The sequence below is a fragment of the Propithecus coquereli genome, unplaced genomic scaffold (assembly GCF_000956105.1).
Source record: "Propithecus coquereli isolate 6110/MARCELLA unplaced genomic scaffold, Pcoq_1.0 Scaffold152, whole genome shotgun sequence".
NCBI classification, from domain to species: Eukaryota; Metazoa; Chordata; class Mammalia; order Primates; family Indriidae; genus Propithecus; species Propithecus coquereli.
The window spans coordinates 1,717,458-1,731,110 of record NW_012139636.1 but is presented as its reverse complement, the minus strand read 5'-3'; the positions used below and the strand labels follow the sequence as shown (position 1 = coordinate 1,731,110).

At 45.2% G+C, this 13,653-nt stretch overlaps 2 protein-coding genes across 2 annotated transcripts in view; one reads left to right on the top strand and one right to left on the bottom strand.

Moving 5' to 3' along the window:
* Positions 1–915, bottom strand: part of PTPN21 (protein tyrosine phosphatase, non-receptor type 21) — a 63,191-nt gene extending 62,276 nt beyond the window's left edge. The window contains exon 1 of the mRNA XM_012640416.1: positions 707–915. Coding sequence (XP_012495870.1) covers positions 707–886 — 180 coding nt within the window. The 5' untranslated portion in view covers positions 887–915. The remainder of the gene's footprint in view (positions 1–706) is intronic.
* A 10,952-nt stretch (positions 916–11,867) lies between these two features.
* Positions 11,868–13,653, top strand: part of ZC3H14 (zinc finger CCCH-type containing 14) — a 59,891-nt gene continuing 58,105 nt past the window's right edge. The window contains exons 1-2 of the mRNA XM_012640399.1: positions 11,868–12,079; positions 12,593–12,635. Of these exons, the coding sequence (XP_012495853.1) occupies positions 12,044–12,079; positions 12,593–12,635 (79 nt within the window). The 5' untranslated portion in view covers positions 11,868–12,043. The remainder of the gene's footprint in view (positions 12,080–12,592; positions 12,636–13,653) is intronic.

Here is a 13,653-nt window from a genome sequence, read left to right as displayed (position 1 = left end):
AAAAGATATTATATGGATGTGTGAGGACTCCACAACTTCTTACCAACTAGATTAGAAGTTTCCCTGGGCAAACCTTTCTATGAGTACTCTAACAAACTAGTTATTAGAGATTACGGCTTCACACACACATTAAATCATGCAACCACTCTGAGAATTAGGCACCACTGTTATCCCCATGATTTAGATGGAGACCTGGGGCTCAGAGATATCAAATAACTTGCCCAAGGTTACACAACTAGTTGGTGAGGAAACCAGAATTCAAACTCAAGCAAGATGTCTCTGGAATCTTGGCCTAACCTGTGGAAAACAGTCAATGAATTTTAAGTCAATGAACATTGCAAGAATGAAGTCAGTAAACTGTACTAGAAATCAAGATGACCCATTTGGGGTTATATGGAAAACGGAAACTTAGACAACCCAAAGGGCATTCATATTTGATTCTGGATTACAGTTTGGGGGAAACATAAACATGTTCAAAACTCAGGCACTGTCAATCCACTTGTGGGGCACTCCCGAAGGAAGACTTCTTGCTCTAAACTATTCCTGCCTCATGGGGAGGGGACTTGCAAGCTCAACTCAGACACCACAGCCAGGGGCATGCTCTGATGGTCTGGTAGGCTAGAACACAGCCAGCATGCGTTAAAGCGGAGCAGAAGTAAGAAGAGAAGCCAGGCCAAAGAAGCCTGCAGTCTTTTCGGCGGCTTACCTCCCGCAGCTCCAGTCTTTGGGCCACGGCCTCTAGGCTCTCCTGGCCAGTGCTCTCCACAGACAGCGTGAACTCCACAAACTCGTTATTGAGCAGCTGGATCCGGGCAACCAGGCAGCTCTTGCTGGACACGGTGTAGCGCCGGGTGCGTTTCAGTTTCAACCCAAATGGCAGTGGCATCTTCTCCCTTCAAGAGTGGAGGCGTAAAGAGGGAAAAGTACCCCCACTAATCCAGCGGTGGTGACGCCGGGAAAAAGCGATCCTCTCCCAACGGGACAAACACTGTCCTGTCTCCGGCTGCTCACCCAGCAGCCGCTGCCGCCATTAAAAAGCAACTGAGTCTCCAAAGGCCGGGTGAAGGGAACATCCACGCCAGCGCTGAGGAAAGAGGAAGGCTGGTTACATGAGCAATGGTTAACTCTGGACTTTGCTCTAAAAAAAAAAAAATCAATCAATCTGTGCCCAAAGAATAAGCTTTCCCTCTCCACTGGAAAAAGGCGCACTAGCAGGACCTGGGAGGGAGGCAGGGTGGAAATTTATCAACAGAGCTGTTGTTGGGCCGTGGGTCAGACTCCACCCCTCACTTTATTCTACAAATAGTGATAACAAACTGCAGCTAATGTCAGATTAAATGAGATAGTGGCCAGCACTGCTATAATCCCAAATTTAGTAGTTAGCATTAGTGGTTCTCTTCTTATTTTGAATAAAGTATTGTTTTTCCTAGGTAACCTTTACTGGGCTCCCCAATACTCCAAATGTCAAAGTTCTTAAGTCCTTAAATGAGAAAGTGAAGACAACTCCAATCTTAGGCAAATTAACCCTGAAGGCAAAAGGAAGGAACAATCCACTCTAATTTATGGCAGCTGGGAGGTTCAAACAAGGTGAAGTGCTTAACAAGTATTTGTAGAACTCTTTCTGGTTTCTAAGTATTGACGTCATCAAACTGATTTACTTATAAACATCATGAAAGACCCTGTAAATGCTCGTTGTCCAATTACCACTAGAACAAGGACAATTCTGAAAACTCTGGCATCCGGCTCCTCTCCAGGGTTGGGACGCCCAAATCGGCAGTAGACCTACACCTAGGTGGCCCAGTAGAAGAGGCGGACGAGGCCGTAAACTCCATCTGGAGTTAATGAGCGGACGGGATTCAGAAAACCCACGAAGCCACCCCCGTGGTGGAGACCTCAGCCTCAGGCTCCTGCCCGGTCCTCCCCCCAGCCCAGTTAGAGCCGACGGCGTTGCCAGGCCAACAGGTAGTTTGGCAGGCTCCGGAACCCTCCGCCCGCGGCCCCGTTTCTGGACGGAAGCGCTCGGGTAGGACCCGCCCGTCGGCTCCCGAAGGGAACCTTTAAAGGGGCCAGCTCGAGCCCTGCAGGTGGTGGGGATTGGGCGGGATTTGCGTGATGCCCGATTTAGAGCCATAGGACCCCAAAATACGCTAGTTACGATTTTAGCTACACCTGTTGATGGTAACGTCTGAGCTATGGCAAATTGGAAACGAGCGGCAGCTGAGGATTTTTATATCAGCTGGATTTATTTTTCCACTGATGGAGCTGACAAACTCTCGGATGTTTCCAGAGCCCTGGGACGGTTCCCACCTTCTCTCTTCCTCTGAGCGGAGGATGCCCTCGAGGACGAATCGCTTAGCGAGGCCCGGCCGTAGCTGCCTACTATGAACTTGGACCGGAGACCGCGCGGAGGGACTGGCTCTGCCCCTAACCCTCTTAATCTGGCAGACAGAACCCAGGCCTCAGGAGGAGAAGTGGCTTTCTCAGCTCCCCACTCGGACGGACTGAGCTGGGAATCGACAGCTGCTCTGTGCGCTCTCCTGACTGCGTCTCAGCCCCCAGAGGTGATGGGCACCCAGGGCTAGGGAATGGCAGAGCTAGAGAATAGGGTTTAGCTATTACCCTAGGCTTTGCCAAACTTAACATTTTGAAATTCCATTCCACAAATGTGTATTGCATCTCTGGGTACAAGACAGCGTAATGAGCATCGTGAGAAATCCAAGACGAATCCTAAGCCGTTGCTGTCCTTAAGGAGATTACAAGCATGCTATAATTACATACAGAGCTGTATCTCTAATAAGGACCCAACCCACAGTTTTCTCTGACTGGTTTTTTGTTTGTTTAGGTTTTGATTTGGGGCTTTTTGTTTTTGAGCTCTGGTTATCACCCGATAGCCAGGAAAGTAAGTTAAAAACAAGAGATAGAAGGCCAGAGGAAAAAACAAAACTAGAACCACTCAAAGCATTGTGCTAATTAACAGCATTGACTAAGTGCTTTCTGTAGGTAAAAGCACCATACTATAGAGGGGAATAGAAAATAAGTACTATAAAAAGATCAGATCTCGGCCAAGCATGGTGGCTCACGCCTGTAATCCTAGCACTCTGGGAGGCCGAGGAGGGCGGATTGTTTGAGCTCAGCAGTTTGAGACCAGCCTGAGCAAGAGCGAGACCCCGTCTCTACTGAAAATAGAAAGAAATTAATCGGACAACTAAAAATACATAGAAAAAAAAATTAGCCTGGCATGGTGGTGCATGCCTGTAGTCCCAGCTACTTGGGAGGCTGAGGCAGAAGGATTGCTTGAACCCAGGAGTTTGAGGTTGCTGTGCGCTAGGATGACGCCACGGCACTCACTCTAGCCCGGGCAACACAGTGAGACTCTGTCTCCAAAAAAAAAAAAAAAAAAAATCAGATCTCTACCTGCAATAGCTTTTGATGCTCTTTGCTGTTTCAGGGGTATAAACTAAATAGTTGAAGCAAAATGAAAAAAATCAAGAAATGAGAACCTTAGTAAGCTTTTAACTAGAAAATTGCCTGATAAACAGTGTGTAAATTTTAAAAGATTATATATCATATATACTAAACACCCTTTCATGAGATGAGGTGATGGATTTCAATTTTATATACAAATTATGGTAACTGGAAACAGGTTAATATAGGTGAAGAGACAAGATATTGCACAGATGCAAAGGAGAATAAATATTTGTATTAGGGGCTGTTCAAATATGGTAGTCTTTTCACTACATAGAACTATTTCTTGAAGGTAATAGATACTACACTATATAACTTAATTATTAACTTAAGCTCTGATTAAGCAAACTCAGAGTAAAACTTTCAATTGTCCCTGAGACTTGAAATATATTACAGCATAAGGGATAAGGAAAAGTAAACATTTTCTCTTTTATTTTGGTAGATGTTATAATGTAATTGAAAAAGTTGATGTATATCAGGTGCATTTTCCCCCAAGATCTGTCTAGAAGAATGGCTTGCTTTTTGCTTATTTATGTAAAATTCACTGGGTTAAAATAATCTCCTTAATCATTTACAAAACAATCAATGATTTACACATCTTAATTTTCACTGATGTACAGTATTTGCTGCCAAATGATGTCATTGTTATGAATGTTTGAATATTAAAACCAAGAGGAATAAAAATTTTAGATGCTTTTAGGATGTCTGTTTCAGGTGTAAACTGATATGCAATGAAAGGTAGTTGGATCTTCAATTTAACTACTAAACGCAATTTATAAATAGTTTTAAAAGGAAAAAATCTAGGAGACAATTTCTCTACAATACTTATGTAGTAAGAAAACGAATATATCATCTGTACAAGTTTACAAAAGGCAGTCTGAGCTATTTGTTAATTCGTTTTAATTCTTCCTCTCCACAACCCCTTCCAAAAGTTTCTCAAATACACTTTAACTCTCAATCTTGTTTCCCCCCTTGCTGCTAAGGTCCTCACCACATGTAATTTTGCCAGTGTTGCTTTAAAACTATCACTAAAAGAGAGCATATGACATTTTTAGAGTAATATCTGTATCTATAGCATTAAATCAAACCTATGTTTCCCAGGGACAGAACTGGTGCGTAGACACTCGAGAATAAAATGTCCTAGAAACAAAACGCAACTACTTTCAGAGTAAAATTATTGTCGTATCACAAACTTAAAAAAAAAAAAAACCTGTCAGTAACTATTACGCATACAGCGGTTGTCACTTGGAGCACAAGAATGTTTTGAATGTGTTTGCGAGCATACGCTATTATTATAAGGCTTTCTCAGCAAAAAAGAAAATAGGACGAGCATGCCAAGAGTGGCCAATCTAATCAGGATTTGCAGAAATCACAAGTCGGAATTTGCAGATCCAAGAATTCTTTTTTCCAGAGTAAACACTCTTTACTCCAAAAACAAAACAAGGTGTTACCAAACAGTCCTTCCCTATGCCCCTTCTCGCCAAAGTTATCCGGCAAATTTCACATTTACATATTCTGAGAGGCACAAATATGCCTAAATCTTTTAAACCCTGACCCAGAATTAAGTCGCAACAATCGGCTGAGGAGTTCAGAATTGAAGTTCGAGACCCCTTTTAGAAATTTCTCAAGTAGATCGCAGCGAACCTGAAGAAGGAAGACCTTTCTCTTTGTTACGTTCCTGCTATGGGTCTGGCGAGCGTGACCCATTCTCCGGGACTCCAGGGCTGACCGGCGCGCTCCGGGGGTCCCGGCGTGCGGACACACCCCACCGCTCTGCTCGGACGCCCGCCCCGCTCCCGCCGGCCGGGGCCCCGCGCCCTCACCTGCTCCCGCTCCCGCATCCTCGGGGCCGCGCGCCCCGTTCAGCGGCCCGCCTCCCGGGGCCCCGCCGCGCGGCCGCCGCAGCCGCGCCCGCACGCCAGTCCACGCCGCCGCGCGCTCATGGGGCCCGCATGCCTCACTTCCTGTCTCCCAAAACCCGGCCCGCAGACCATTCCCCCGGGCAGAGTCCGGCGACGACGAGGGGAAAGGCCTGGAGGTGGGACCGGCCGGCGAGGAGCGCCGCACAAAGAACCCCGCGGGGGTGGGAGGAGGCAGGAAGACGGACGGACGGACGCGGGACGCGCGGCCAGAGCAGCGGAGCGGCCGGGGCCGGGCGTCCCTCCCCCTGGGCCGGCCGGGCGGACGGATCCGGGGAGGCGGCGGTGGCCGTGACCTCAGAGAGTTGGAATGCGGGCGGCTCGGCACGGGGGAGGCGCGGACAGCTGCGCCCGGCCGCCGGGGAGGGGGCGCGCCGCTGCTTTTTTTAATCGTATGACCACTTATTTTAAGAGTTTCCAAATAAAGCAAGGCTTTTAATATTAAATAAAATGGGGGGGATAGTTTCGGTTCCTGGTAAAGGATTTTATTCCTGTGTTATTATTAGGTGGTCTGTAAAATGCTACTGTTGCTGGAGTTATTCGTTTACTCCTGGACATTTCTGAAGACAATTCAAATATTGTATTTTTTCCTTCTGTGCTTCTAAGAGTATATTCCATAAAACTAGACACTGATCAGTACTGGGTGGGAACCTCCCCCCCAAAAAAAATTGTTGATATGCCTTAGAGCTGTATGCACGTGCAATACAAAGTAGAGTTATTAGGGATGGAGACTCAGGTCAACTTGTGTGGGTTCAAATCCTAGCACCAACGCTTCCTAGCTGGGCGACCTTGTGCAAATTTCTTAATCTCTCTGTACTTGTATCCTATAAAACAGGAATAACAAGCAATATCTAATAACTTCTGTTAAATATATGTGAAGTGCTTCATTTAACTCTAGGCTGTATTAGTAATGTTTATTATATTGTATTATTGTACTGCATTATTATTATTACTGTATTGTGACACTAAGGAATAAAACTGTGACCCCAACAGGATTGCAATAGAGTATTTAATATTTACTTGGCATGTGGTTTGAGTGATTGGCTCTATTACAGTGCTGTTGGGGTCACACAGTTTTATTCCTTAATGTCGCAATATTTACTTGGCATGTGGTTTGAGTAATTGGAACAGAGAAGCTTTTAATTTATGCAAATGTTAATTTAAATGATTTTATTTTAATATTGTTTCTGGAAAGCTTTTTCCTAATGTTACGTTTCACTTAAATCTCATTTTCTTCAACAATTAACAAACACTTTTAAATACTTACTATACCTGAGACATGGTGCCTGCACACAAAGGACTTCTAGTCTAGTGGGTGATAAACACACCTGCGCACCATGTGCACGGTACAAGGCCTAAGTGGGGAGCGCTATCATAGAGGTATGATGCTATCTGAGAACAAAGCCCAGCGAAATTCAGCTGGGATCGTGTAGCTAAAGGCAAATAAGATTACCTGTGTTTCTAATGGAAAAAAATGATCAATCCTGTTTATGATTGACATTTCAACTGAACTCTGAGGGGCTCAATTAGTGTGTGAGGAAAGAAAAGAGATCTGAAAATAAGTCACTTTGGCCTCCCACGCTAGACAAATTGAAATTATGTGTGCCTCTTCCTTTCTCATCTCCAGCCTGTCATCAAGGCCTGATATTTCCTCCTTTGAAATGTCTCACCAATTGTTTCTTTTCCTTTCTGTTCCCTCTGGTACATTCTATATCCAAATCCTCATCATTTTACATCTGGATTATTGCAACAGGGGTGGTCTCCTTGCATCTGGTTGCCCAATTTTCTTTCTATGGTAATACCAGGCTTACTTCTCTCCTGTGTTTATCACTCCTGGTGGACTTCCAAGGTTAAGCTTTTCTGCCTGACCTTTAGGGACTTTCCAAACGGGCCTCTCTGACCACCCTTATTGCTCTCTTCTCTCCAGCATCCACTCTGCCCCCTTGAGCTGTTGTCCCTGGCCAGCAACACTGCCTGCCCCTCTTCCATTTGTCTAAGCCTTCTGCTTCTTTCCAAGTCTCAATTTAAGACTCTGCTTCCAAGACAACTTTCTAGTTACCTCATTCCACGGTGATGTCTACACTTGGCAAGAACGTTCAAAGTTGTTTCATGAAGGCTTCTTTTATATCTCCTAGAATTCCTAGGACAGTACTGGGCAGAGAGTAGGTACTAAATAAAAACGTGTTAATTGAATCGGGAAGAAAATAAAAGAATTTTAAAAATAGAAAATGATCATAAAACCCAAGAGATGTTAGACAACTGAGTTGAACTTCCTCTCTCACAGTCCACAGATGTTATTTACTGACCAAGTACTTAAGCCCTATTTTCCCTCATCCAAGTTAATTTGGTAGTAACATCCCCATAGCAAGGCACTTGAATAACCCCTTTAAAGTGTTAAACATAAAATTATTATTAGCTTATGTTTCATATGTAAGGAAGTGAGATAATTTATATGGTTCAACCCCCAAAGATACAAAAGGGTATAAGTGATAAATCCCCTTCCCACCCTGCCTACTAGACAGCTCTTCTGGGGATAGCCAGTGTAACCTCATTTCTATGTATGTTTATAGAAATATTCTATACAGATATAAGCAACTACGTGTGTGCATCTTTACCTCCTCTAGTTACCCAGAAGGTGGCATATTATACATACTTACACAGTGGAAAGCAATTCTTTCTAAAATAAATAAAATTTTAAAAAGGAAGCCTGCACATAAGGCGATGAAAGATAAAAAAGTAAAAAGGGACTGAATTGTGGTTTGGGTGGTGTGTTGACTAGTGTTTTCTTAGGAGTTAAAAAATTAATCTGTTTTGGCTGGGCGCTGGCCCACGCCTGCAATCCTAGCACTCTGGGAGGCCGAGGCAGGAGGATTGCTTGAGCTCAGGAGTTCAACACCAGCCTGAGCAAGAGCAAGACCCCATCTCTACTAAAAATAGAAAAATTAGTTGGGTGTCGTGGTGTGCGCCTTGCCTGTAGTCCCAGCTACTAGGGGGGGTTGGGGCGGGGGGTTCCTTTGGGCCCGGGGTTTTGGGTTTGGGTTGGGTTTTGTTGCGGCCCTTGCCTTTTGGCCGGGGGGCCGGGCGGGGCTTTTTTTTCAAAAAAAAAAAATCTGCTTTGACAGCATGCTGAATATCTACTGTACAAATTATCATTCTCTGCAAGAATCCAAATTGAATGAATGCTCCACCCCACAAAGATAATGATCCCCAGGGTAAGGGGGCTGTGAGGGCCAGCACTAGACGGGCAAAATCTCCTTTGGTCTCTGAATCCTCACCCTGAGCTCTGTCTACCACACTCAACACCACACCAGGTGCAACACCTCTTCAGTTGCCAAAGAGTGAGAATTTTGTGCACACGTTCCCCTGAACATCAGAGAAAGAATGATGTTGGCAAAGTATTTGTTCAAATTAACAAAAAAATAGAGAAGCATGTCAGCTTCGGTAGCAAAAGTGAATGCTATAACTTGTTAACTAAAAAAAATAAATAATTAGGTTTATACTTTGGAAAAAGGAGAGCTTTATATTTCATAAAAGGTAGCAACCTGTTGGGTGGCCATTCCAACAGGTTGGGAAGCTGGCCAGAAGCCAGGCATATGTACTTCAAAGAAGAGACAAAGGGGAACAGGATTTTATACTGAGTGTGAGCGGGGTGGGCAAATATTCATATTTAACAAGCTATAGGAGGAGTCATGAATATTTATGAAGGGAAATCATACACATATTATTGTGCTTTCTCTCTCCCATCCTGTTGTGGTTGGAAACTCAGTTTTAAGGTATTTCTGGGGTCCTGTTGGCCAAGAGAGGTCCATTCAGTTAGCAGAGGGCTCAGGATTTTATTTTTAGTTCACAAACTGTAATTCCCAATGCTTAGGGATTTTGATTTATGTGCAGACATGCCATGTGATATCACTATGAATGAACACTCGTTCATTGATCCCACGTGTATTGGAAGCTAGGTGCTGTAGGAAAAAAGGTGAATGGATGCATACCCCTGTCCTCAAAGACTTACCAGGCAAACAACATATGAATATATAATTGTAGTAGGTGAGGAAATTTACACATGGATATACTGTATAATCTAAATGGATTGGCAATGCCTGATTAATCACCATGGTCAACTTCTGCTTGAGTATGGAAGGACAAATAAAAGATTTTTTATTTTAAAAAAAAAGGGAAAACAAAAGGAAAGCAAGCATTCCAGGCTGGAGGAAATCTCTTCCATCCTCCGCCCTCACTTCTATACACACGTACACACACACACACACACACACACACACACACTCACTCACCCACTCTTGCAGAAGATATGCAACATCCAGCTGAAATGCAGCTCTAAGAAGAGACTGGAGACACCACAGGGGCCAATGTTAGAGGACTCATGGCTCCATGGAGTAGGGGCTGGTACTCAGGCCCCTTTGACTTTAAAACCAATGCTCTTTTCAGTCACCTTCTCTTTTTGGAAGACACCTCAGAGCCCTCTTAGCTGGCACTGTGGTTCATTGAAATCTGGTCTTCATACTATCTCCTAGAGGAAAATATGTCATTCCCCTTGGACCAAAGAATCCTTCCAAGCTGGGGAAAAAACTATCATTGTCCAGTTAATCTTTTTCCAGCCTAATACTCCTACTCCCTTTAACGGTTTCCTTAGGGCATCACTGTCAACACCATCCTTGAGATGTGATATGGTTTATGAAGCTGCAGTTTACAGGGAGACATCTAGAACTGTGCCAGACCACCAAATACCATTGCTTTAGTGGGGTTGCCCCCTCTGTGACCCACACACTGTAACTTCTGAGATCTAAAGGCGCAGAGTTCTCAGGCAGCCTTTTCCACAGTAGTAAGCTCATTGTCCTAAAAGTTAGCCCTTTCTTGAATACATTTTTATGAAAACATTCTCTATTTTTAATAAAATGTTCTTTCAATATTATCTAAACATTGACTGAGAATTTTGTACCCAGTAATGGTAAAACATGCTTTTGTTCTTAGTTTTGAAATAGTGGGTAAAGGAATTGAAATTGTTTATCTGTCAGTTGGATTGTGTCATGAAAGCAGGGACTCAGACTTGCTCATCTTTGTGCTCTGGCTCCTAGCACAGTTATCTGGCTCATTGTAGGCATTTCATTTATAATCAACAAACATAATACTGCTATGAGCCAGGCACAGTCCAAAATGCTTCTCACATATATCAACTTATTTCATCTTCATAATAACCCTTTGCAGGAAAAACTAGTATCATACCTATGTCACAGATGAGGACACTGAGGCCCAAAGAGACTAAGAAATTCGCCTAAGGTCTCAGAGGGAGTGGCAGAGCCAGGATTCAAACCCACGCTTTCTGGCTCCAGGGTCCTTGTTCTCAGTCGCCCTGCACTGCTGCCTCTCATCAATGTTGAATGACTGCATGATAATTGGATTATCTTTAAGGAATGCTTTTGTAAACTAGGTCTTTAGTTTCTTTTACCCTATACATATTTAATAAGTGCTTACTATGTGTCTAGCATTCGGAAAGAAAATTTGGAGAAATATAAAGACCTACAGAGAGTTTACAATTTTGTTAGGGAGGACATACATGGGAACACATGAAATAGCATCACAAAGAGTATATTGTCATGTAATCGCTTCTGGGCCTTTGGCTAAGATCAAGTGTGGAGAGTATAAAATCATGCTTGTAGTTCCCATATAGATGCCATAGGAATTCAGAAGGAAGGATTATGAGATTATTAAAGGACCATGTGACAGACTTTGGGTAGCCCCATGACTCCTGCTGTTCATACTCTGTATAACCTCTCTCCCCTCACCCCTCCAGTGTGGACTGCTTCTAGCTAATGAATATGGCAAAGATGAGAATTTGGGAGTGTGGTTTAGGTGAGAACTCAGGGCCAACAGAAAATTCGGTCATTGTCAGCATAGAGGTGACAACTGAAGTCTTGAGAACGAAACAGTTGTACAAAGGAGGGAGTTCAGAGAAGAGCAGGATGGGGATTAGTCTTCTGGAAGGCCACTGGCGGGCCTGGGGAAAGGAGAGCCGAACCAAACCCAGGAGAACCAGGATAGCTGTACAGCCAAAGAGAGGACTTGATGGATTGGTTCTGTTGTTCTGGATGGTCCCCTTTTCCCTCCAAGTGTAATTATAGTGCAACCTCTAGGAGGCAGTCTCTATTTTACAGGTAAGAAAACGGAAGCTTCAAGAGTTGAAATACCTGGACCAATACCATAATACTAGTAACTAAAGGTTGGATTTGAACTCGGATCTTACGAAATCCTGGATCTTCCCGCTACAGATTTAATTCATTCTTATTATCCAAAGGAGAGTAAAATGAATAAGCGGAGGGCCAGGAAAGGGAAGACGGAAGGCTGTCCAGGGTCTGGAGAGGCGGAGAGAGGCCGCCCCCCATCCCCGCACCCTGTAGCCCTCTTCGGCGCCAGCAGAGGTCGACAGAGCGCAGGCTCTGCGGACCCAGGCGTGCACATGCGCATGCGCATGCGCGTTCACTACGGCGCGCGGGTCCGGCGGGGGCGGGGACACGCAGTGCGCGCGGCCAGGGGCGGAGCGGCGGGAGCAGCGGAGGAGGCGGCGGAGGCCCGGCTGCGGGTTAGAAGGCCCCGGCAGGCCCTGAGGTAAACGGAGCGCCACGCTGTGCTGCGCCTGTCGCAGAACCATGGAGATCGGTACCGAGATCAGCCGCAAGATCCGGGTGAGGCCTGCGTCGGTTGGCGCTGGACAGGGGCGGAAAGCTGGGCCTCTGCAGGCGGGCGGGCGGGCGGTTGTCAGGAGTAACGGGGACAGTGGGCCCGGGTGAACGCCGCGGCCTGGCTGCCGCCTGGCGTTCCTCGAAGGGTTGCGGTGCCGGTGAGCGGCTCTTCCTCTCCCAGACCGTCTGGGGCCTGGGCGCAGACGCGGCCTCAAAGCGCGGCGGGCGAGCGGGGTTGCGGCTGAAGAAGTAGCCGCGGGGAAACGGAAGGACGCGTACAGGCCGGGGGAGGGCCACACACCGCGGCGCAGTGAGCGGCTCAGTGGGCAGCAGGAGGCAGCCGCCGCGGGGGCCGGGAGTTGGGGGGGAGGGGTCGAGGCTCCTCCCCGCCCCCACCCGAGACGCCTAGCGGGGGGCGGAAGGTGCGGGCACCAGCAAAGTTGCCTTTGCGCTGCAGTTTGTCTTGTTTTGCTAGAACCGACTTTCTCACCTGCACCTTTGCTTTTTTCCTCTCAGAGTGCCATTAAGGGGAAATTGCAAGAATTAGGAGCTTACGTTGGTAAGTCCTTGTTATTGTTAGCCTTGTAGAACTTGGAATTTGTGGCAAATTGAGTTTTAGTGAGTGCATTTTTCCCATTGTACTTTAGACGTTGGAGAGATACCTTTTTACTTTCTTCAAATCTGATACTCTGTTTACTTCTTTACTGTCTTTTTGCAACGTTCCCCCCTCAACCCCTTTCTGCTGTGTTTTGAAATACTTGGTTTCCTCCATTAAGGCTCTGTCATGTTTTCATTATTTGTCTGAATTTTATTTTATGTTTATCCTATTCTCTTCTCTTGACCTTTGATTTCAGAACGGTTATTTTGGATGTGAATGTTTGATGATTTCTGGCATATGCCTTTGTAAGGATTCAGTGAGTTTTATTTTCAGATCTCTTTATTTTCTTCCTACCTTTCTCCCTTGAAACAGTAATGTGTTTTTTCTTATTGTTTTATAATTTGAGCGTTTACTTTGGGCCAGGCACTGTGCTTAACAGTTGTATATGCATTAACTCATGATAATCCCCCGGAGAACACTGAAGGTAAGTGGTAATATTCTCCATTGTACACACAAGGAAACTGAGGCTTTGCGTACTTGAGCAAGGTTTTATGGATTCAGACCTGGGTCTGTTTGACCCCAAAGCTGGTGCCTCCTGTAAAAATAATAGCTACCACTCAAGACAGTGGTTTTCAAACTGTGGGAGACCCCAAGGGTCTCTGAAGTCAAAACTATTTTCATATTAATACTAAGAAGGTACTTGCTGTTTTTACTGTGTTGACACCGGATTGTGCAAAAACCCATGGTTGATAAAATTACTGATACCTTACCCTGAATCAAGATCGTCATACCAGACTCTACTAGAAATCGTATTCGTATCACTCCCCAGTTGTAGTTAAAAAAAAAAAACTACAAAAGAGTTTTACTTAAGAATGTCATTGATGAATGGCCGGGCGCGGTGGCTCACGCCTGTAATCCTAGCACTCTGGGAGGCCGAGGCGGGTGGATCGCTCAAGCTCAGGAGTTCTAGACCAGCCTG